Raw genomic sequence first — 25,146 nt, 5'->3', positions numbered from 1 at the left:
GTGTGGGCAATTCACACAATAAAAGCATATGTGACCGGCGACCCCAATACGCAGCCGACATGTGTGTTGCCAACCCTGGTGGAGATACTCTAACGGCAAGTAGGCACGCATTGCAAGTTCGTATACATGCATATAAAAGCTCAACTTGTGACACGCATGATCGACCAGGCAAAACTACTTGAGCTCGAAACAAACAATCCTCAATCCTTCCTCTTTACAAACAGAAAACTACACAAAAAGATCAAAAATTTGGCATGAAATTTTTTCCTTCTCCGGACATTCAGGCCACAGATCAAACAACCAAAAATTCAAGCGAATATTATATCAGCAGGGAAATGTGCCAAGACTTTCCATCTTTACACACTTACATCACACAAGATATAAAACAAAGCCAAAGGCTTATACATCACAACTTATGCAACCTGGGACGGCAGCTATTACATCAAAACACATGCTATGCAACTATATACATAACAGGCTAGGTGTTGCGGTGCTGCATGATGCTGACATCTCCTTATCCCCGTGTTCTTCCTTGTCAAGTGATGCATCAGCCTCAGCGCTCCAGCTGCTGCCTTGTCATTTATCTTCCAACAGGGGCAAAACATCACTGCCAGCTCTAATAAATCAGATGTAGCAAAGAAATAAACAGATTTCCATGGAGGGTTTCAACTCGGCACAAGACAATGAACATGCACCTATCTGTTGTTTCCTTGAAAGGCAATCACCTACATAATGTGAATTTACTAATGCACCATGGTTTTCGAGCTATTGGACAATAGAAATTGATATTTTTCCCTGTGCATGGACTAAATAGTGGAAGCAGATACATAGTGACATGCATGTACATACAATTTTCAGGATTGTAAAATCCAAACGAATTGATAGCAATTGATGTGGAGAACATTACAGAGAGCAACATGGCACTGTCAAACAAAACTGTGATGTGGAGATCACATGAGGAAAGAGACAAGTTAACTTATAGGAAAGAAAGAAAAGCAATGAGATGTTGAAAAAAAACTTGACTAGCTGAATTACTATCTTGAATGTAATTTCGGAGTAAGGAGAACTTATCATATTAGTAGTAATATGTAAAGATTTGTACATGTAGTGACTACTGCCTATAAATGCAGTGGTACTAGTATTTGACAATTCAAAAGACAGAATTTGGTCGAAGGAAATAAATTTGTAACCAACATAAGAGGGCGGACAATAAATTTGAATGAATGAATAGATCACACCAAATTTCCAGATAAGTAGAGTTAAATGGCTAAAGCGTTTTGACAGTTACAGTCACTAACTTGACGAAAATCGCTACTATTGCATCAAATTTCACCGGAAAAAATGGCCAGCAACTTGCCAGACCAGAAGGACCTCAACCTGAAAAAACACTACAGAAGAGACACAACTGGACTATGTTCAGGCACGACATTGCAGCAACCTGAAAACTTCCACGGCATCACTAGGACCAAAGTCGTACGCGGCACTGGTACCAAAACAGGAAATGAAACACCACATCGCTACATCACTAACATCCATCAGCGGAAGAACCAAAAGGAACATAAGAAATAGGAGTTTCTGGACAGGAGCAAGTATTTTTGCCCAAATAGAAACAGCTCATGACCATCAACATAGCATCTGAATATGCAGCGGTAACCATGCCTCCCTAGCTCCCTGGGCATGTAGAGGAGAGAAGGGGGAACTAGAAACTCACCCAAACACATGGAGTCGACACCGCAATCCGTGGCTATGGATGATCATGCAGCCAGTGACATCTCCCAGGAATAGCACAAGTGCGCAAGAGATAAACATATGTTAATTCGGGGTAAAAGGAATCAACTAACAAAAGACTATAAAAAAAACTGAGGTTAAATTGGGAAGCATAAAAGAAAAGTGAGAACAGGATTGGCATTGAGAACATTGTTTCATATTGGAATCAAAAATAAATTTATTTATGATCTACAACATTTAGTAGCCAAATTTTGTTATTATGCTATTTTATTAACCAGAAGTAGAGAAATGTAAAACAATGGAGCTATTCTCCCAAAACAGGACCTGATCAAAACCACAAAATTAAACATTAGTGTAAACGTTTCCACCACAGAAAAAGCAACCTTTATCAAGCAAATATTACATGACGGGGTTCCAATAATTTGAACAAAGTGAATTAAATACAAAAAATATTCCTGATCCCAGCAAACTATGTATCCATCCTTTTATATGCATTATACCGAATCAATGAGAAAACAGAGGAGCTAATTAATGCATAACATTTCCATCAACGGTTAGCACAATACCGGATCACCAATCACAATACTCACTCCCAAAGCACATAATACTTTCCATCAAACTAAGCGACACTAAATCGTAAATATACGGGTGCAATCAAGCAGTGGAAACAACCTAGGCCACTCCAATATGTCGCTAGGAAAGCGGGCGAGCAACGATCAGCAGCGGCATCTCCTGCAAACCAACCGGGTGTTATCTGGACACTGCAATAACAATGGAACAGAATTACACTGACCAGGAACGAACATGAAACTGGCAGCTCACCTTGCAGATCATGTGCTACTCCTTCTGGAGGCGCTACAGGCTGCCCTTGAGGCGAAACCTTGCAAATCAGGCTGTAGTAACCGAGATGCATACCACACAAACCTGATGCATGCAAGAAATAGACTTGCATCAAATTACAGATCATCAGGTTTTCGTATCAATGTACTCAGATCCAAATTAAGACTTGAGAGCATCAGGTTTTGTACTGAACATAAATTCCACAAAACTTCTCTTCCAATTTTTAAAGGGTGCAAACAAGAGCTACAAAAGAAACTTAATACATACATCCACAAATTTCTCAACTATTCTACCTCGTTCACCAGCAACACTAATACTGAAAATAGCAAATAGATCTTCCAATTTAGCTTGGCATAGCCAAATTATTGCCTGATTTGTTTTATAAAGGTGAAAGGCCTCAAGATAAAAATAGTGAATTTCAATAATTCTCATTAAGAACAGAAAAGTAAAAGTCAGCTTAGATAATAGACTGAAAAAATAGAAATTTTGGAATGGACTTTGCTTTATTTCGGACACCCATATCATACAGCAAACAATATATACTTCAAAAGATTTCAATGTGTAAACAACACGCCTGACGTGTCATTCAAACATAATTCATCATTAGTGGAAGAAATGATTCTTTTGAGATAACCACCAGCAACAGAACCATTTCAAACAACACTATCATCCTTATAAGGTGGCAACATTCGGTTGATTAAAAAATCAACTACTTTGAACTAGTACTCCAGATCAGCTCCAACAAGTGCAATCAACAAATTAGAAGCTCAAACACAAAACAGAATTCTGGTTTAGGAAATAAAACTTCAGATTGATTAAGTCGACCAAACAATGCACGCTATAAAGACACATCTTTCTATCTAAATATGTCAGCCAACATTGAGCATACAGATTAACCGAGAAAATAGAAAAGAAACATGGCATTTGAGGATGTAGAGGTGATCATGCCAACATGGCCATCACAACCAAACACATGGAGTCGAAGAGATGGCCATCACTTCCGTTTAGTGCTCCTCTTTATCCTCCAACAAACACATACGTATATATAGTTGCACAAAAAAAAGCATCAGCAAAACATTCAGACAATCAACAACATAACACGGACAAACACTAGAAGAGCAAGCAAATGAATTATACCTTGAGGACCAGCACTGCTGCTACAATGTCCAGCCAAGACAGATGATATGTCCCTGAAATAAGAGGTAGTAGTGATGCATCAGTTTTGCCAATAACTTGAATTCATTCAAAGATAAAACTACATATGGTTTGAGCTGACAGCGTACAGTCTGCCTTGGTGCTGCTCGCTACTGAATCTCCAACTATCCGATGTGGAGAGTGTAAACAATTACAGCAACCAAGTCTAAGTACGTACGATCAGAACGAACATGCTGGTGCCCCGTCCCATTGCAGTCTAGGGACGGTGGCTCCTCCTTCTCCCTTCCTCAACAGCTCCTACCTCTTCTACTTCAGCAGTGGGTGGGCTTCCCCAACAGCCACCACATCCATGGTGCCAGCATGCACAACGGTATGATGCTCTGAACCTGAAAATGTATAGGCAGGGTTTGGCACTTCATATGTATAACTAACTAAGCAGCAAACAAATGAAGAAACAAAAGCATCCTAGATGCACTACCTATATATGTACACATTTCAAACAGGGAAAACATGAAACTTAGAAACAAACATACATGACGAGTTTCCAATAATTTTTTACAGAAAGAATGTAGTAGTAAAATGAAAGAATAAGCCTTTCTGGTCATATCCAAGCATTCATGCATCAAGTAATCATGATTTTGAATCCACAAGAAACAACGGAACAAGTTATTGCTTGCTCGTTTGGCATCAGGTAAGTGAACATTTCAAGCAGGGAGAATTTTCAATGAAAGCAAGAAGACTTTGACCTTTACAGCTGCTACAAGATACTCGTTGTTAGCCTCTCCGAAAACCTGCCTGCACCTAGACCTAGATGATCTATGGGTGGGCGGATGTCGATCTCACCATGCTGTAGCTCCTGGCACTGCAGCAGGACGATCCAGCCGGTGCCACTTACAGGCCTAAGCCACAACCAGCACCGGCAGCACCTGAAACCCCAAGCAAAGTGTGTCAGGACATTGTCCACACATGACGGCGATTTGAATTGAACCACAGTGGATCAAACCGAACAGGAAATTGGCGGCTCACCTTTGCAGATGATGTAGTATTACTCATTCTGGAGGCGCTCCATGCTGCTCCTGCCGGCCACGGCGAAACCCTGTGCGCACAAAGAAGGTCGAATCAGATCAAGTATACTAGTACCAAATCTTGTCGCCGAATCAGCTGCTCTACCGAAGCAAGGACGGTGAGGGAATCTGTAAGCTGGTACCTTTGAAGCCGGCGCCGACAAGTCACTGGAACGGCGGCGTCCTCCTGGTGGCCGGCGCCCCGGCGACTGGGTGCAGCACCACGCCACGCTCCCTCGTCCACGCGCACGACGCAGACCGGCGTGATCGAGGGAGCCGCGCGCGCCGTCGAATCGACGCACGCGGCCTGGACGAGCAGGCCAGTCCCGCCGCCGTGGTGGCTGCTGCGCGGCACCTCCTCTTACGTCTGCGTGGGACGATGGTGCAGGGGAGAAGGGTGATGGCGACAATTCGCAAAAAAGAATAAGAAGGGAGACGGCGACCACCGTCGATCTGATCTGGGCGAGCTGGCCCGCGCCGAGGGGAGGTGGGGAGAGAAGGGGATGGGTGGAGAGGAGGAGGTGCCGGAGGGCGGCGAGTGCGGGCAGCGCCGGCCGACGGGGCGGTGGTTGGCGAGATATAGTGAGGAGGTAGAGCCCAGTGCAGAATTAAGGACGCAGAGTTGACGGCGTGATTTTCGTTTTCTCTTTCACGATTCTTAGCGATATACTAGTAGAGGTTAATTAGTGACATGCAAAGCTTCCCAATTTACTAGTATTAGCAATTGCTAATGGCATGACGATTAATTAGGTCAGCAATGCAGCTCCGTTGATGACTTGGTTCATGCAAATGCCCCACTGTGATTATGGCTTTCGCTCTGTCTCCCACCTAAAATTGTGGAGGATTCCTCGCAATATTTAGGCTGGCCATAGTGCTAGTATCATAGCTAGTATCATGCATATTGGTCCCACAAAAATGATGATGTGGCAGCTAATTAATGAGGAGAGAGGAGATTAGAGTAACATAGGTGGCTACTGTATCATAGCACATATTACAAGAAAATTTAATGCCAAGCAAATCTTGTACACAAATTTGCATTGAGATTCTAAAAAATAATAAATATAGCATCGCTATGATACTACTACTCTATGATACTACCCACTATAGAGATAGTATCATACATAAATATCATATGCATGATACTACTACATGATACTTACCACTATAACCAGCCTTAAGCAGGTGGATAAATAGCGGAAGGAATAGTCAACACTGATTTAATTACCTAACCATTCCGAAATTTTTGTTTAGGCCAAATCGATGCCACTCCCGCCAGGCTCAATTATTTTTGGCACTATAATTAATTTGTTCTAAACATAGGCGTGCATGAAAACAAGTCGCGAATTTTGGTTCCATGCACGTTGTAGTACTAGCTTGCAATTGCTCCTTTCCTCTGCGACCAATATGAATAATAATGCATGCATGTGGCCAAATCGACATCTTATTAATTCACCTACCATTCCAGCTACCCAAACATCAGGTTGGCAAATGGTTGATTTATATTATTTTTACATGTATATCAAATTTAGTTTTTTCGTAGATTCTTTGATCATGAAAAGCCTCGCACGAGCCCTTGCGGCTACACCTAGATCCATAAACCGATCATCTTACACCGGAAGGCTCGTGTCCTCCGACCGCTCTCCGGTTTGGAAGCGTGACCCAGAAACATATCCAAGTACTCGCAGTTGCTCTAGATTATTCTGGACATCACTCCTCCTTCATAGTTTTTTACCACCAGAAAGAAAACACTCAGTTTTAATACCAAGTGGCATGCAAGGTTAACAATACGCATGCTAGCATCTTCTATAGCACGCCATGCAAGATCCACGTTAATTACTCTGCGTCCCACGAAAGTTGTTTCGGATTGTCAAAATTCAGATGTATTTATATATACTAAATGTTTTCTTAGCAGGCGCTGTGTTATATTTCTCTGGGACATATCTGGACGCTGGATCTTCCTGGATGGTAGAGATTGCCCATCCCGGTAAGGCAAATTCTCTCTTCTTATTGGCGAAAACAAAAAATAGCAATTATTAATGGCATGATTAATTAGCCCGACTAGCCATGCACCCCCTAGTTTCTCGGGTGTGCTTTGGCACTTCCTTTGGGGACTTTGTCCATGCAAAGGACCAACGGTAATTATCGCACATCATTGACCTATTGCTTTGTCTCCTAGCAATAATAGCCACCGAAAATTATGGAGGATTCCACGCGATTTTCAAGCAAACATATTATTCGCTAAATCGAATCGTTGCATCTCCCTCCAGATTTGGAGGAGATGCTGCAATGGATGACCATGAGTAATTACATGATCATCTCGGAAATTTTCTGTAGGTAACAAAAATGATACCGCTACGCCCCGAACTCTCAATTAGTTTGGCTCTCTACTTTGAAAAAAACGGAGTCATGTGGACAAAAGTAAGTCATGAATTTTGTGTCCAGTCTTAGAACTTGATTCGTCTGCTGGCCAGTCTAGGAGGTTATTAATCTATGCATTATTCCTACTCTACTTACATATCATCATACGAACGATTCCCTAATCAATGGGGTGGTGTCGTCTAATCCATGCATGCACGGTAGTAGTAGATATGCAGTCCTTTTTTGTATGACCTAATCAAAAGCACATGAATTAACATAAAATTATGCAGGATTCCATGTGATTTCAAGCAAGCGGATTATTTGCCAAATCAAATCGTTACAACTCCCTGTCGATTTGAAGGAGACGACGGTACAAGGAACGCCCATGATTAATTATATCCAATTATATGAATATTCTATTTGGGACAAAAATGATCCCGCTCCACCCCGGACTCTCAACTATTTTGGCTCGCTACTAATCTGTTTGAAAAATGGAGTATGCCAAAACGGTTTATATTAGGGAACAGAGTGATAACACTCACATGTAGTAGACGATCGGGAAATGCATGTCTTCATGTCACAAACGGGAGTTAGGCTTCCGTGGAGAAGGCAAGGACCCTGACGTACTATAGCACCCCAACTCCGAGTCGATGCGAGCAACAAAAACGTTAATGCTTCGTCTAATTCCCGTAGAGCGTCAGATAGATTCCATATATAAAGCTACCTAGTCCCTCCGGCCCATGTTGTGTGCTAGGTAGTAGCATGCTTGCTTTGCACAGAAGTGGCCGGCTGGCTAGCTCCGAATCGGTAGGCCAACCTAGAACAATTGAGCAAGCTTGTCATCATGAAGATCTAGGATGTAGGAGGAAGATTCGGATCATCGTCCTCCTCCGGATCATCATCAAGCATCAGATACTCCTGCACAAGACTGGTAACAATTCAAACTGCAAATCTGCGCCAGTTGATGAAACTTGACTAATCCCAAGGTTTATTATAATTCAATTCAATGTTATAACATGAATGCGTGAAAAACGTAGTACAAATTGCACTTGATGAGTCAAACTAGCACTTGACAAACAAACAAACAAACAAACAATCAACCCAGCAAACAAACATGAAAACAAAGTAGTAGGTTGTTTACATTTGGCTATCAGTTCCATCATGTTGGACCTCGGTATTGGTCCATGTACCTTTATATCACCATGAAGGGGTTTAACATGACAGGACAATGCAATAAAAAATCCAGCATTTACATGGATAATATAAAAACAAAGATCACATATATTCCAATGTTTGCATGAAGTGGTAAAAAAATGGCTAACAAAAATTAAGATTTGTCTTGCAGTAAAGCACACATCAGCAACAACACACATCCAAAAACAACAACATTATACACAAGCATTATGAGTAGTTTATCTTTGTTTAGATGTATATGTAGTAAATACAATTTTGGTAATCGGTGGACCTTTAGCACTAGCTAACTAATATCATGTGCTAAATTAGTGCTTACATCATTAGCAGTGTCCTAGCCACCAGTTGGTGATTGTTTCTCCATTCAGCATCTACTAAGCTAAGACCTAATAACCCAAAAAACTTTCGAATGATATAATTCGTAGGATATTTAAGATTGGAGTTGCCGTGTTAAGTGCAAGCGCAATTCAAAACAAGGACCTTCCAATGAAGAGGGACTTTCACCTTGCCGTACTTCAAACACGGTGTCTTTCATCAACTTATTTTTCCAAAAGTCTAGCAAAAGAAAAATGCAAGAATATCTAAAACCAGAACATGTACTCCATTGAACTCGGTTGAAATTATGCTTAGTTCCAAACCAATATGCAAATGATACACAATTGCATGTGATAATACTTATATTTATTAAAAATTCAAGCAACTTCTCAAGGTAAATGCACACACTTACTGACGGAATTTTTGTTGCAACTATGACAAGACTACCACAGCGACACTAGCAAGTGGAAATTTTGGTGCAGTCTATAAAAACAAAAAGGTAACAACGCGGGAAGGAAACTGAGTTCACATAAAAAATCCATATTACCACCAAATCTAAGCATAGGCCACTCGAAATCATAGGAACACTTGTCAGTTTTGTCACGGGTAGACATGCTAACTGAAGAAAACAATGTGAGAGAAGTGAAAATGCATTTTCACATAATCTTGGAGAGCTTCTCCCTGCTCTTGGCATTCTTCTTGCTAAGCAGATTTTGCTTCCCGACGCACTACTGCATGATCCCCATCCCCGTCACCCTGAACCGCTTCGTCGAAGCCGTAGTGACATACACAAAAGAGGAACAAAATAAATAAATAAACACCCAAAGCAACCAAGGGACTTGAGAATAGATGCATAGGCTGAGAGGGACCAAGAGGAAACCTTGTGCATCTTCATCTTGTAGCCCTTAACTTCTCTCGCTTTGATGCCGAGCAAGCGGGGCCACTGGGGAGAGCGCGGTGGCAGCGATGACTGCCAGCGTCAAGCTTATGGCAACCAGTGCTTCCTCTATCGTTGCGGGAGCATGATCCAACACGTCTGACTTCACAGCCACCGGATCAGGCCTCATCGTTGCAGGATCCGACGATTTTGTCACCGGCTTGGACCAAAAGGTTAATCCTTTTTAAAGGAGGTGAGCTCGGCGACCCGATGGAAGGTGGAGGGAGCGCGGTGATGTGAGGGTAGGTGCGTGGCGAGCCAAGGGAGCGCGGTGGCGAGGCGAGGGGAGGCGTGATGGAGAAAAGAGGGGGAGTGCGGGTGCGGTGCTTGCGAGTGAGGTCGTGAGGGTGGAGTGCGAGTTGAAGAAGAAAAATCTCGACGTCGTGAAGGTGGCACCGCTTTATGAATATGACTATCCTAGAGGAAGATTGTGAACTTGTAATGCAAAACTACCACTCCGAGGCCATCAACCCAATTCCTGTAAGAAGTTTTTATTATTTATTATTATGTTGCTATGACCTATTATAAAATAGACAAAGAATAAATTTACATGAAATCACGACTTCGCAGTAAAATCTATGGGAGGGGCACACATCTTGGGACCCTCAAAACATGATTATGATGTTGGGAGTCTTTTGATCATTTGGCTTATGCTTCCTGATGTTAAGCTAGGGATTTCCAACTTTTTTTTGGAATAAAAGAATAATGTTTTCCTTATGTAGTACACGTTTGAAAGGAAATGATTATAATCTAAAGAGCACAAAAAATGGTCTTCATATATATATATTTGTAAATACCATGAGATGACAAGATAATGTCTATTTTACACTCTTCGGTTAAACAACTGGGATTCTATATGATTGTATTGCAATCTTAGCTAGTAACTTTGTTCCACCGAGATTTTACATGTACCTGGCGCAATCGTATATCGTCCATACGGCCATCGCCGCACCCCCGTTTCGGCAAACCAAGATGCCTAGGCTCAAACCCTCGCACAACAACAACGACCTCGACACCATGATTCCATTCGGGACCTCGACACCATGATTCCATTCAGGCGATAAATCACTTGAATCACCATGAAAACCGGTCTTTCGATTTTTGTAAATTTAACGAGATGAAAAGACAATGCCTATTATATACTTTTGGGTTAAACAACTAGGATTCTATAAAAGTTGTTAATCGTGTTGCAATCTTAGCTAGTGACTTTGTGTCATCGAGGTTTTTTTGGGAACCTCGTATATCAACCATTGCGGGATCCCTGTTCCGGCAATCCAGGAAGCATAGGCTCGAACTGTCAAACGACAAGAACAATCTCGACACCGTGGTTCCATTCGGGCGATAAATCACTTGACTCACTGATCGCAACTCCGCAATATCTACTTGTAGTGAAGCTCAATACAAAACTTGTTTGCATATATCAAGTCGGTAGCCAAATAAATTCCCGCGCAGGATTTGGCCAAAAACGAATTTGGGAGTATTTATTTGGGCCGAGATTTGAGGGGAGACGGAGTCCAACAAAACAAAACAAAACCCTACCCCCGCATTTCCCTCCCCATTCCTACCCAACCAAATCCAGATCGAAATCCAGATCGTCGCCGGCCACCTCTCCTCCGTCGTCCCCTTCTCCATCGGGCCAAGCTACCGAGCCCCACGCACAAGATCGACCTCCGCCGCCATGGACTCACCAAGGAGAGAGGCGGCACCCCCAAGAACGCTCTGCGTCGCGGCGACTCGTTCGCCGGTGCGCTCGTGCGCTGTTAGGACAGCGCGCAGCGCTCCGCCGAACCTGCTGCACGCGTCTCGCGCGTGGTTGGCGGGTGCTGCTTCACGCCGGCGAGGTGGTGCTGGTCGTCCGTGCGCGGCGGCGCAGCTCCGCCGTTCTGCGCTCCGTCCCCGCCGTCGACTAGACCGTGACCTCGCCGCGCCCTGCTCCGGGGCGTCGCCATGTAGGTATGGTATCCAAACCCTAATCTTAATCCTTTTATCCCCTGGAAAATTGTTTCTTTGCAGAGCAGCAGGAGGAGGGGCGAGGCGTTGAAACTTGAAGGTCGTGCTTGCCGTTCCGTCTACTGCATGTATTAGTTTGATTGCATGCGTTGGCACCATCAATTTATAGCTAGGACCTGTAAACCCTAAACTAGTTTATACGTTGATGCATTAGTCAGGTTCGGCCAATTATTGAACACTAATTCCGGTGGAATATATGACCATACTAGAATACTGTAAAAAGAAGGATAATCATATGGCACATGGGCACAGAAAGTTGTTGGAATTCCCGAGTCTTCTTATTTCCTTTGGTTGCAAATACATCCTGAATTCAGTACCTTGTGCAGTGCATGGACTTCAGATAAGGTGTTAGTTCATACTGATTATTGGGACCAAGACGTTTTGTTTTTGTAAATCCCTCTACTCACACTCACCGAAGGTCAACCTTTGCTTCTTCCTTGTGACCTCTGGCTGGCGTATGACTCACTCTGTTGACACCGTGTTGAACAACTAGCAGAAACATTAGACAACTTTTGGTGCAAACTTAAGGTTTTTTTTTGTGTCCATTCCGTGTGAGCTAGTTGTACATTCAGATACGATTTTAGTTTAGGTTTGCTCTAAACATTATCTCGTGATGTGCAAGATTCACTAGTCTGAGCTGTCAAAATGCATGCATACACCATGCTATTGCTGTCCATTTTCTCTTCATTGCAGATTGATAAAATTATTATGTGTTTATATGAATCTGCTAAATCAATATTTGAGATCGATTTCTGCTGATGATTATTTCTTTTCTCAACTGACTTGTTTGCTACAAATGTTTGAGAAATTTTTTCTACTCCGTATTTTGGCGAGCAGACTAGAATAGTTGGCAAGCTCGCGGGATTTGTTCTGATGTATTAGAAAACATGATGGTCTTGTTTGCAGCCTCAAAGCATGGAAAGGAAGGCTTCGGAAACTTGTGTGCATTACAAAACCTGATCTCTCAAGTCTCAACATAAATCTGAGTACTTTGATATGAAATCTGCTGGTCTGGATTTTTATGATAATTGTATTTTTAATTGCATCAGGTTTGTGTGATATGCATCTCTGCGCATCATAAAAAGTTGGCTGGTTGTTTGCATCAGGTTTTATGAACCATCTATTTGCAGAGTGCAACCAAAAAGATTTATGCGTACATCCAGAATTCAGAAAAAAAGAATCTTAATAAAGAAGTTAACTCACCTGCTATTGCTGCCCACGGACAAGGCAAACCAACTTTGTTTCCAGCCTTCTGCCTTGCTCTAAACATTGACTCGTGATTTGCGGAATTAGCTAGTCTGACCTGCTCGGGATGCATGAATACACAGTGCTATTTCTGCCCATTAGCTCTTCATTGCAGACTAATAAAACTAATTCGAACTACTACATGTTTATATGAAAATGATTTAAGTTTTGAGATCAATTTCTGCCGTTGTCTATTTCATTCTAATTGGGAAAGTGTAGCTCTATTTTAATGCATGGATGCTAGTTTGATGCCTCTCTTCTGTAGTGGATCATTCAAATTCATTTTGATTTTATTTCACAAGCACTCATAATTTCTTCTGTACTCATTTTATGCAGGAAGTGACAAGGCAAGAGGCATTGGAGCTGTACAATGATACCAGACGCTTGGCTGTAATATGGAGTTGTACAAGGGCAACGGTTCTATCAATTACTTGTTATCTTTAAGATCTTGTGATAAGTGTACGTGCTCTGCATAACGACCATCGTCCATTCAATTGATAAATAGTGTTTTTTTTTCTGTAGAAGTTTAATTGTACTCATTTCTTTTCTAATATGCAAACTTCTTCTAATATGTTAGGTGCATAAGAGTATGTGGTAAGGCTGTTGTTGGGCAAGCTGTGGCGACGAGCTCACCACTCCGCAACCGCAGTGGCGGTGCTTTCTTGCTTTTGGCTAAATTTCTCTTAGGTGAGGGCCACCTGTTTCCCCCACCTCTGTTTCCTTTCTTGATGCGTTGTGGATCTGCACGTGGCATCACGTTGTGTGCTAACAGATCCCATATCAGTAGAGAGCTTAGGTGTAAAGTTCAGATTTTTAGGTTTCATTTTTTGTGTGAGCTAGTACATGTACACCCAGATAAGTTTTAGTTTTGGTTTTTGTTTGATCTAGTATCAACTCATGGCTTGCAACATTAGCTATTCCGAGCAGTCAAGATGCATGCATAAAACGGTGCTATTGATGTCCATCTGCTCATTGCAGATCAATAAAACAAATTCGAAATACTGCATGTTTATATGAATTCGAAATACTGCATGTTTATATGAATTTGAGGTCGGCAGGCAACAAAACCAACAGCAGGACCAGGTAGTTTTGTTCCTTCATGTCCTGCAATCCAACGAAGCAGAATTGTCTCATCCCTTTGGTTGTCCTCACTGATGTACACATTGGTTAGACACAGGGTACACATGTGCGATTTGTTTGTTCATTAGGTTCAGTTAGTGTTTGTCGCTGGTTAACACACATTGGCCATCTGCACTTATGGGTTAGATCATCCAGGGAACACGTAGTGTCAGTTCATAGGTACAGTTTTCTGCACTGTCAAGTGTCATAGGATAAACTGTTTATACGTAGTAGTTTAATTAGGAAATTGGGCTGTCGGTCATGCAGTTACATGTATTGTATTCATTAGAATTTTCTCAAGAATTATCCATGGAAGGTAAAAAACTTAAGCAAGTTACTGAAGTTTGTACGAAGGACTGAATTTTGCAATGCAGTAGCCACGTGCATGCTTTGTCCGTCTAATCTATATACCCCGTAGCTAGCTGCTGCTGTGATCAATTGAACGTTTAAATTAACATTATATTTCTTCCAAGTGAGAGAGCAAAACAGTATATTTATCTATCGGTTGTCTCTTAAAATGTTCCATTTAGCTGCTTCGGACGAAAAGAAAATTAGTTACAGGTTCGCATAGCTAATTGGGTCATTCTCATTTGCAAAGATCACCCAAAACATTTTGAGTTGAAGGGACCGACAGTTTCAAGAGCCATCGGCTTATTGGGTCTTGTTTTCTTTTTCCGTTGATCTTAATATACATATAGTATACCATGGATGTGACTTTATACTTTACTTGCATGCTGCTTGAACAATTGCTTTGTTTTATTGCATTCTTTGTGCAAGTGCAATGACTGCCTCTTGATAAATTTTCTAGTTGCATCACTTGGAGGAATCTGGAAGACCAGGAGCGGTGGCCTTCTTCTTCAACTCCATGTTGTGTCATGGTAGATTCTGGTAAGTGTAAGTGTTGTGCATAATAACCATGGTGCATTCCGTTGATAAGGTGTATTTGTTTTTTCACAGTAGCTTAATTGTACTCGTTTCTTTTCTAATATGCAATCTTCTTCTAATATGTGAGGTGCATCAGAGTATGCGGTACGGCTGCTGCTCGGTAGACCGTAATGGTGAGTTCACCGTGCCGCAATTGCAGTGGTGGTGCCTTATTTGCTGCGCCTAAAATTCTCTCAGGTGATTCCTCGAGTCAATGCGCTGTGTTCGGCCATCAAGCCGTTCAACTTTTAGTTATTTGTGGTTTTTTTCTGGTACTGGATTGCGCTGTTGGTCCTAGTTTTTATTTACCTCTAATGTCTAAAATGAGTAGCGATCTTGTTGCTGTCTTCTTCCTCGAGTTGGCCATCAAGCCGAGTTGTTGATATTAGCATTTTTAGCATTGTTAACTCAGGAATGCCTCGGTAGAGGATTTTCTTGTGCTGCTCTGCCACTTCAACATGATCTGTATTCATATGATTCGCTGTGCCGTTTAACTGGTGCTAGCTTGCTTGAGAATAACAGGGAATGCATGTTGATATTAGTTTCCTAATTACAACTTTTTCCTTGGAAAATCGTCGAGATGCGGTCGCTGTGATCCTCCAATTTTACAACAGATGGATGCATAGTGGTGTGTTTCTGGTGAATGCATAGTTTTGTAAATCTGCATATTACAATCTGCTATTACCTATTGTTCATTCCTTAAGGAATGTGGTTAGGTATTTATTGCTAGGTAACTTGTGATTGTCTAATCTTCTAACGATCCTTTACTTACAGATAAAAGATTTAAACGGGCACATGTTTGCTTAGGCAGCTGATTTGTGCACTAACATTTTACTTGTTTAATCCTTGTATGAAAAATGCTGGTGATCCATCCTTAAGCAGTAGATTAGTTTTAGTTTCATGTGTTATATACATGAGCTTTGCATTGTCTTGTGTGGATGATGGTTTTGAGGTAAGGTTTACGGATCAGTAGCTCGTTCTTCATTAATTGATTTGTGCTAGTTGTATGAATTATTCTGTTGCTGCTCTTGTGTGATAGATGAGATAGTTGGGGTCATGTGTTAAGAAGTTGTTTTTATGGTTGAGTTAGTTTTGAATCCGAAACTGAAATTTTGCTGATGCTTTGGTGGCTGTTGGCTGTCCCTGATTTGACATATAGCCATAGCCTGCATGTGTGATGCCATGAGTTGATGTCTACTCCATTAATAATGCTCTAAACGTTTGTATATGCATTTCTGTGCAACTGGCTTTGCTGCCTGTGAATTCTTGGAGTGCAACCCATCTCTGTTTGGTTCACGATGTATCTTTTATTTCTGGGTGTCATTTCATTTAGTATGGCAGCCATGATATAATGTCAATGGTAGGGTAACACATACATATATACTAACCCTGTAAATAAATTAGGATTCCAGTTGGTTATATATTCTGTCTGCAATCTTATTGTTTTTTTGTTGGAAGTTAACCTGTGTCATTCCCTCTATACAAGTTCTGGTGCTGATCTTGTTCTCGCCGCAACCTCCTGCCCGTCATGAGCAGTTGTAGGCCTTGATGTCCTTCAGCTCTTTCCTTGCTGATGTGTGACATTAGCGAGCAATGGTCTTCATCTATGTCTCTGTGTTTTGGGTGAGCTTCTGCTTTCCTGCTTATCTCCTCTAGGTGCTTGTTCTGTGCTCCGGGGATCAAGATGTTTTCATATGATGTTTTGTTCTGTGATCTTAGTGTACTAATTGCATCCGTGGGTATATCTCTATGCTGCTGCTGAGGTTTAGAATTTGCTACTGGTAGTAGTAATACCTGAGCTGATACTTTTCTTTGGTCTGGTTCATGCTCATGTGTAGGGCTGATGGGGAGTCCTATAAGATTTTGGTTTATGCTTCCTGTTGTTAAGCTGAAGATATCCAGCTTTTTTGGATTGAAAAGCTTACTGTTTTCCAAATGTGTTTTCATTCTCTTGTTGCATGGGTTAAGTTGGCCATTCGCTTTTTTACTTCGCCAATTTTACTGTACTGGCCATGTGTTGTTCCTTTTTCTCAAGGTCAAGGAGGAGAGGCAAGCTGGAAACAGTAGATGCACTATATACTTGGAAGCTGGATGAGCCCTGGATGACTGAGACATGTCTTGGTCTCGCCATCTAGCTAGCTGGTTCTCCTTTTTTGCTGATTTCATCAGTTGCTATTGGTAAGCTTCAGCTATCTTCTGAAAGTTGATTTGAGCTCGTGAGACATATTTATCTGCATGAAACCGTTTGTTTGGTGCAGCTACCATATTAATTCTGGAAAATATGCTTACAAGATGATCCTAACTAGTGCCTCCTTTTTGCTTGTTAGTAGTGTCAGTCCGTATGGTATCTCGACCTTTTACTATTTCCAAAAAAAGAAACCTTGATGTTTACAGTTATAGTTTAATATATTTGACGTGGTGTGAAATCTTACTAAGCTGTAGATGTCCAAGTGCTGCCATGTTTACAGCTGTTTTTTTGCCAAACTAATGGCATTAAATTACTTGGTAGTGTGTCACTAGAAGTAAAATATGGCTATGTGGCCATGTTAAAATCTGTCTCAGGGAAAGCAAGCTAGTATTTGCATGTGAATCAGTATTTTTCTATGTATGGAATGGTTAAGAGCAGAGTGTAGAGTGTGTTGTACTTGACCACGTGTTGTTCTTCAAGGGCAAGGAGGACGCAAGCTGGGACCAGTAGCTGCACTACTTGGAATCTGGAGGACCCAAGGACAACTGAGACAATGGTGCACTTCCTGTATACCCTATAAATGGCACTTTCAACCTGTGAGTTGTGTTGTATGTGCATGAAATCGTTTATTTGGGGCAGCTGCCATCTTAATTCTGGTGCAATGGGCTTACAAGATGATCTTAGCTAGTGCTTTGTTTCTGCTTGTTAGTAGTGTGAGTTCGTATGTCTGTATGGGGTTTGTGACTGTTTCTATGTCCAGAAATGAAACTGTGATGTTTGCAGTAATAATTTCATATAGGTAACATGGTGAGAAATCTTGCTACCCTGTGGATGTACGAGTGCTACCATGTTTAACGATTAAATTACTACCCTATACTTTTTGCCAAACAAATGACAGCAATGATTAGGTTAGTTCTAGTGTAGAAACACTAGAAGTACTTTGGTTACGTTGCTAGGTTCAGATTTGGGTGATGGAAAGGAAAACTAGTATTCACATGATTGTTGATTGTGTACATTGCATTTCTGGTTACTTATAAGATTTGCATGTGCTGTGCATGGTGTTGGATATATCCAATTTTAGCTGTTTAATATTTTGTGTTGTGCATGGTGATGGATAAATCAAATTCATATCTTTGTTAATTGTGGTAGTTCTGGTTATATAAGATAAGAACAGAGTTTGTTGATGTACTGACCATGTGTTCTTGAAGGGCAAGGGGGAGGTGACATGCGAGGTAGGTCGGCAAGCGGCTCAGCATTGTCGTGGTCACAGGCACCACCCTGATTCAGCAGATCGCACACAGTGGTGCTCATAAGCGAAGGCGGGGGCTGGTGTTCCGTTCCGGCCTGGAGATTTGCTTACATCGTCACTTGGATCCTTCAGCTCTGGGCAACTTGCTCTGAATTCGTTTGTTGACAGGGGAACTAGCTGGGATTTGATATTTTTTTCCTGGGTCAAGTGTTGTTGCATTTTGCACGGTTTTGATGTTTAAAGTTTTAAACCTTGGCTGGCTCGATCTGTGAGGCGATGTATATATATGTGAGATGCCAGTCAAGTGCTCTGACCAATTTGCTGTCGTGAGTCGGGAGTGATGTGTGAGGCTTGTTTTAAGAAGACATTGTATTTATCCATATTTTTGCCTTGGTGCGAATTTATTAGAAGGATTAAAAGGTTGTGCCCAAATTTAAACTTTTGTTGATTACCACCAATGTATTCTCTAGTAACCGAAAGAGTTGAATTCACCAGGGTTTTTGCTGTGCTGGATAGAAAGTTTGAACCCTGATACTACATGATAGGATAGAAAATGTAGATAATCTGCACACACACACACGGTCAGCTGCAGCTGGAGCCTTTCGACCAGGCAAAACAAAACAAAAAAAGGAGCACACGCGCCATGGTCTGGAGAGCCCAAATCCCAGTTGTCGAAATTAGCGGAATCCATGTATGGGCTCGATGTATAATCTTTATGAGTATATTTTCTGTACAGTATATTTATTTGTTTGAAGTTTATACAAAGTTTGAGTTTGACCAAGACTGATATGCATCCTAATATGGGAAGGAGGGAGTGAGTATTTCGGAAGTAAGTGAGCAATTACTCCTTCATATATATGCAATGTCCGACTTAGAGATCTTTGTGGCGGTTTGGGGCATCTGCACTGTCCATCAGGTCCCAACTCTCAAGTTTGTGGAACCGATGGTTTACCTCCCATCGTTTACATGTTAATATAGGGGATCAAATCCAATGGTTACAAACAGCTACAATCTTGATTAAGGAAGGGGACACGGGTGATTGACTCAATCATGCCTTGCCATATATTGTCAACCTCACCTACCGAATCCCTTGATTGACTCAATCTGGAGTAATTCGGTTTACACAAAGATGGTAAGGTTGATTTCCTAACACCAACAACAAGCATATATATATAGGAGAGAAGCGCTCGAAAATTCCCCGACTTGCTTGCTTATTCCCTCTCTACTAGCCTCCTCTATTTATAGAAGGCCACGGCGTGGCCTTCCCGCGCGTGACTTGTGACTGGAGAGGAGTGGCGGCTGCTTCGCTGTGCTGGAGCCGCTCGTGCAGTCGTTAGTTGTTTCACGAGCTGAGCTGAGCGTCCGGCAAGGCGATGGATTCGATATTTGCATTCGGGCGGGCGGAGAAGAAGGGATCGATCGAGAAGACGGAGCGAGCCGGAAGAAGGGATCAAGTGAGGCTCCGGCCGCTCCTGCATCTGCATGCATAGGCGAGGTACCCATCGGCGCGGTATGTAGAATTTTTTCTTGTTTGTTTTGTGTTTGGTTCCGATGGAAGGAGACTCGATCTTGACTGATTTGCTTGGCCACCCATGAGGCGCGGCGGCCGGGTGATGGCTTCTTTCATTTCGTTGCACGTACTGCATATATGTATATATCGCGAAAAACGCATCAAGCACGACACGTACGTAGTTGGCCCGACGATGGATCCGTGCGGCGCGAAAAAAAGGACCTTCCCGATGGCGATCAACGCGGCTACGACGCGGGCGAGCAAGCAGCAGGCATATATGCGTGCGTGGATGGGGGGGAACGGACGCGACGCGACGCGACGCGAGCGTGAAAAAGAAAAAGAAAAAGGAAAAAGCTGCTCCTCACGCGGAACCCACCGAGCCGGACGGGGAGTCTTGCCCTCGCGCGGCGCGCGTGCGTTCGTCCGGCCACGTCACGCCATACGCAAACCAGCCAAATCGTGGGCTTCCGTACGGTCCGCGCGCCTCCGATCCTCTTCGGTCAGCCGCCGCATTTCGATTGATTCCTTCCCTCGCTCAGCTTTCTCACGATGAGTGGAATGCAGATTCGATCCGAGGCGCGCGCGATGCACAACGTGGGCCTGGCGGGCCTCACGTTCTGGAGCCCCAACATCAACATCTTCCGGGACCCGCGGTGGGGCCGCGGGCAGGAGACCCCCGGCGAGGACCCGCTGCTGGCCAGCAGGTACGCCGTCGGCTACGTCACCGGCCTCCAGGACGCCGGCGCCGGCAACGCCACCGACGGCGCGCTCAAGGTCGCCGCCTGCTGCAAGCACTACACCGCCTACGACGTCGACAACTGGAAGGGCGTCGAGCGATACACTTTCGACGCAAAGGTACGCTATAACTAACTCGCACTATTGTTGCTCACTTCTTCTTCTGCTAAGTGTAGCTTGCTAGTACGTTATTTTTTTTTTTGCATTGGTAGGCTGTCATGATTTGCTTGATGGCGATGTGAGAGGTGAGGTGGTGCTCGTGGCTAGAGCTTGAATGCGTTGTGCTCTTTTACTTTCTTGCTTGCGTCTCTGCACATATTCAATGGACTCTGCGTCTCTGCCGGACATGCTCGTAGCTGATGCTTGGTGAAGTATGTCCGAGTAAATGAGTGTGCTAGCTTGCCCAAGCTTGCAAGCTGTAGCCGTGCACAAGTACTGACGAAATCGCGTCCAGGATAAGCAGTTTTGATTCACCCATGTGGCAGCAACTAGCCTCTCCCTTTCGACTAATTTAATCGATCCATCACCATTTCTTATACAGTAGATAGCTACATAGCTAGCTCGAATCAATGTCAAGCACTCGGTGGCGTGCGTCCTGAATTACTAGATCCGTTGCTTGCGACGCCGCTCAACACCGACAAGGGCATTGCTGATTTCTCCTGCTTAGTTAGTTCCGTGGAAGTAAAACTATGCTGCTGCTTCTTGGTTCGACAGCAACATGCTGCTTTCTACTCCTAGTTTGCACCTTCATCCACTCCACTGCAAACTTAATTTAGATATGAAATTTCCAAGTTAATCACACCTTGAGTACTTAGCTAATGATTAGCGAATGTGTGGACACGTGTAGATGGATACAAACATGCAGCGTGATGTTAATTAATCACCTCAGATTCTGCTGGTTGCAGCTCCCGGCCATGCCCATTGCCTAAAACACATTTGGAGTAGTATAAACAATCCTGCCAATGCACCTCCCTGGCAGCGTCTGGGAGCCCTTGTCCCAGATTCTCTCCATTTTCCTATGCATCAAGGGTAGTGCGGTGTCCATGTTTGGACAGATACAGGAGAGCAGCATTTTGTTTCAGTGTGCGTGACTGATGAACACTAAGCAGATAATACTATAAAAACAATGCGCCTAATCATGGGCATGTCGTATTAGATATCGTGCATCTGGGCATGCTCCAGCAACCAGCACTCGAAAGATTGTCACTAGTGTGTGTCACTCCAGCATTATTGTGGGAGAAGCAACATGCCAAGCTTCCTGAATATACATATACCACAGTGAACAGAAAACCTTTACAATAAGAAAAAAGAAACAATTAGCTGAAAAGGCTGGCCTCTAACACTATGTTACCGTGTAAATCCAGGTGTCGCAGCAGGACCTTGACGACACGTTCCAGCCCCCGTTCAAGAGCTGCGTGGTGGACGGTAATGTGGCCAGCGTCATGTGCTCCTACAACAAGGTGAACGGGAAGCCCACCTGCGCCGACAAGGACCTCCTGTCCGGAGTCATCAGAGGGGACTGGAACCTCAACGGGTCTCTCCTCTTGCCCTAGCTTCTGCACCCTTTGCTTGGATTGTGTAAACTGTGTAGTACTAGCTAGCTAGTTCAGAGAATGATGCACATTTTGAAATTCTGATGATTATCCTCGTTTGGTTCTGGCTGCAGATACATCTCTTCAGACTGTGACTCTGTCGACGTGCTCTATAATAAGCAGCACTACACCAAGACGCCCGAGGAAGCCGCTGCCATCACCATCAAATCAGGTTCGTTTGTCTTTGGCAAAAACACTTCTGAAACTGTATTTTTTTTTCCAAGCGACCCAACCATGGGATCGATTTTCATTATCAGGAGATAACGAAAACAGCAGTAGTTCTGGTAGCAAAACAAAAGGAAAAGCAGTAGTTCTGAAACTGTATATCAGTATATGCATCCCAAATGAAGCACAGATAGACAGTGTGTAGTTGCTGCAACGATCAGACTGCTCATTTTTTCCTTTAATCTTTGAAGAACCGTCAGATGATGGTTGATGATTTTTGAGAGTAACAGCTAGCAGGTAGGCAATTAGTTCAAGCCGAGATTAGCTTAGCTATCTGTAGCCATCAAGTTGTTAGGGCGTCCGGTGTAATTGATGGGGTATTGGGGACATCCTTTTAAGCTTTGGGGACCTTGACAACCCGCAATCTGACCTGACAAAAGCATCCCCGGTTAGCGTCGGTGTGCCCATGCAATCAGCTACTTTCATAGCACATCTACATTGTCTGTTAGGTGTTCATGTCATCCATGGTCCATGCAATTAAATCTTGTTCAAGTATGCATGCCATAATATCAATACTGTCTTGTATTGACTGTCAAATTCATATTACTTTTGACAATTGTTGGTGAAGCAGAAATAAAGAAACAAAAAAGCAAGACATTGTTGGGAAGCAGATCAGTTGACACTATCATAGGATTTCAAAACTTTTCTGTTGCACAAAATTCTTTGTTCAGACGCATTCACACCTGACATTGTTGAATTGCACTATGGCAGGGCTGGATTTGAACTGCGGCACCTTCCTGGCGGAGCACACGGTGGCGGCGGTGAAGGCCGGCTTGGTGTCGGAGGAGGACGTCGACCGGGCGATCACCAACAACTTCATCATGCTGATGCGGCTGGGCTTCTTCGACGGCGACCCGAGGAAGCTCGCCTTCGGCAGCCTCGGCCCCAGTGACGTGTGCACGTCCTCCAACCAGGAGCTGGCCCGTGAGACGGCACGCCAAGGCATTGTGCTGCTCAAGAACAGCGGCGCGCTCCCGCTCACCGCCAAGTCCATCAAGTCCATGGCCGTCATTGGGCCAAACGCCAATGCCAGCTTCACCATGATCGGCAACTACGAAGGTATCAATTAACTTTCTCACTGCTGGCCATGAATTTTGATTAAGTCAGTTAAGCAAAGGAAGCGTGGACTAACTGTTTGTGCACTGGCAATGCTCATCAGGCACGCCGTGCAAGTACACGACGCCGCTCCAGGGCCTGGGCGCCAACGTGGCCACCGTGTACCAGCCGGGGTGCAGCAACGTCGGGTGCAGCGGGAACAGCCTCCAGCTCAGCACCGCCGTGGCGGCCGCAGCCAGCGCCGACGTGACGGTGCTCGTCGTCGGGGCCGACCAGTCCATTGAGCGCGAGAGCCTGGACAGGACGAGCCTCGTGTTGCCAGGCCAGCAGACGCAGCTCATCTCCGCGGTCGCCAACGCCTCCAGTGGCCCTGTCATCCTCGTCGTCATGTCCGGTGGGCCGTTCGACATCTCCTTCGCCAAGGCCAGTGACAAGATCTCCGCCATTCTTTGGGTCGGCTACCCTGGCGAAGCCGGTGGCGCCGCCCTCGCTGACATCCTCTTCGGACACTACAACCCAAGTAAGCTGCATTTCATCTCTTATTCTCTTAATTACGTGTCACCACATTATGTCGAGCACCTTCTGACATGCGAGCGCCCACTATGTTTTGTCATGGGTACAGGCGGGAGGTTGCCGGTGACGTGGTACCCGGCGTCCTACGCCGACACGGTGGAGATGACGGACATGCGGATGCGGCCGGACACGTCGACGGGGTACCCGGGCCGGACGTACCGGTTCTACACGGGCGAGACGGTGTTCGCCTTCGGGGACGGGCTGAGCTACACCACGATGTCGCACAGCCTCGCGTCGGCGCCGCCGTCGGAGGTGCCCGTGCGGCTCGCTGAGGACCACCCGTGCCGCACGGAGGAGTGCGCGTCGGTGGAGGCCGCGGGCGACCACTGCGAGGGCCTTGCGTACGACGTGCACCTCCGGGTGGAGAACGCGGGCGCGGTGGCTGGCGCGCACTCGGTGCTCCTGTTCTCGTCGCCGCCATCGGTGCACGGCGCGCCGACGAAGCACCTGCTCGGGTTCGAGAAGGTGTCGCTTGCGCCCGGGGAGGCTGGCACGGTGGCGTTCAGGGTGGACGTGTGCAGGGACCTCAGCGTGGTGGACGAGCTGGGCCAGCGCAAGGTGGCGCTCGGCGGCCACACGCTGCATGTCGGCGACCTCAAGCACACCATGAACCTACGGGTTTGATCCAAAATGCGATTTCATTTGGTAGGGATGATAGAATTCGATGGAAAAAAATATGGGTCGTGGAAATTGGTTAAGAAATAATTTAGGGGCTCCCCCAACGGGGAGTAGTGGGGATTGGGGAGGAGTTCTTTTGCTACGGTTGTTCGATTTGATTCGATTCGTTTGGAATTGCAAGGACCATGTGCAAATGTAATCAAGTGTTGATTCATTGGAAGGGAGGAATAGCTCATTTCATCCACTCGATTCAATTCGATTTGTCTCTGGTCTCGTGTCCTATTTTCGGTGTGTTCTATCTCGGTGTGTTCTATCTCGTGTCCTAGAAAGTTCTTGAGCACGTTTTTCTCATTCATTCTTGACCCTCGTGGTTTCCTATTCTCCTCAACCTCACCATGTTTCTTGAATCTTTTAAAGGAAAAAAGAGAGAGGAGATCTAGATCTACAATCTTACCAATCAAAATCCCCTTGTGAGGAAATCTTTGTAGATCTAGATCTTGAAGTATTTTGTGGA

At 44.2% G+C, this 25,146-nt stretch overlaps 1 protein-coding gene and 1 long non-coding RNA gene across 2 annotated transcripts; both read left to right on the top strand.

Annotated features, from left to right (window-relative positions):
- The first annotated feature begins 16,284 nt into the window (after window positions 1-16,284).
- LOC124674859 lies at window positions 16,285-18,666 on the top strand. Its single transcript, XR_006993088.1, has 4 exons — window positions 16,285-16,509; window positions 16,922-17,064; window positions 17,555-17,630; window positions 18,283-18,666. It is a non-coding gene; the product is annotated as an uncharacterized LOC124674859 (long non-coding RNA).
- A 1,743-nt stretch (window positions 18,667-20,409) lies between these two features.
- On the top strand, window positions 20,410-24,899 carry LOC124674858 (beta-D-xylosidase 4-like). Its single transcript, XM_047210914.1, has 6 exons — window positions 20,410-20,688; window positions 21,933-22,102; window positions 22,235-22,332; window positions 23,097-23,444; window positions 23,545-23,961; window positions 24,064-24,899. Exons 1-6 carry the CDS (start codon window positions 20,419-20,421, stop codon window positions 24,636-24,638), a joined length of 1,878 nt encoding a protein of 625 aa, XP_047066870.1. The 5' UTR covers window positions 20,410-20,418; the 3' UTR covers window positions 24,639-24,899.
- The last annotated feature ends 247 nt before the right edge of the window (window positions 24,900-25,146 follow it).

This window comes from Lolium rigidum, chromosome 7 (assembly GCF_022539505.1).
Source record: "Lolium rigidum isolate FL_2022 chromosome 7, APGP_CSIRO_Lrig_0.1, whole genome shotgun sequence".
Classification (NCBI taxonomy): domain Eukaryota; kingdom Viridiplantae; phylum Streptophyta; class Magnoliopsida; order Poales; family Poaceae; genus Lolium; species Lolium rigidum.
This window is presented reverse-complemented; position numbering and strand designations above follow the sequence as displayed.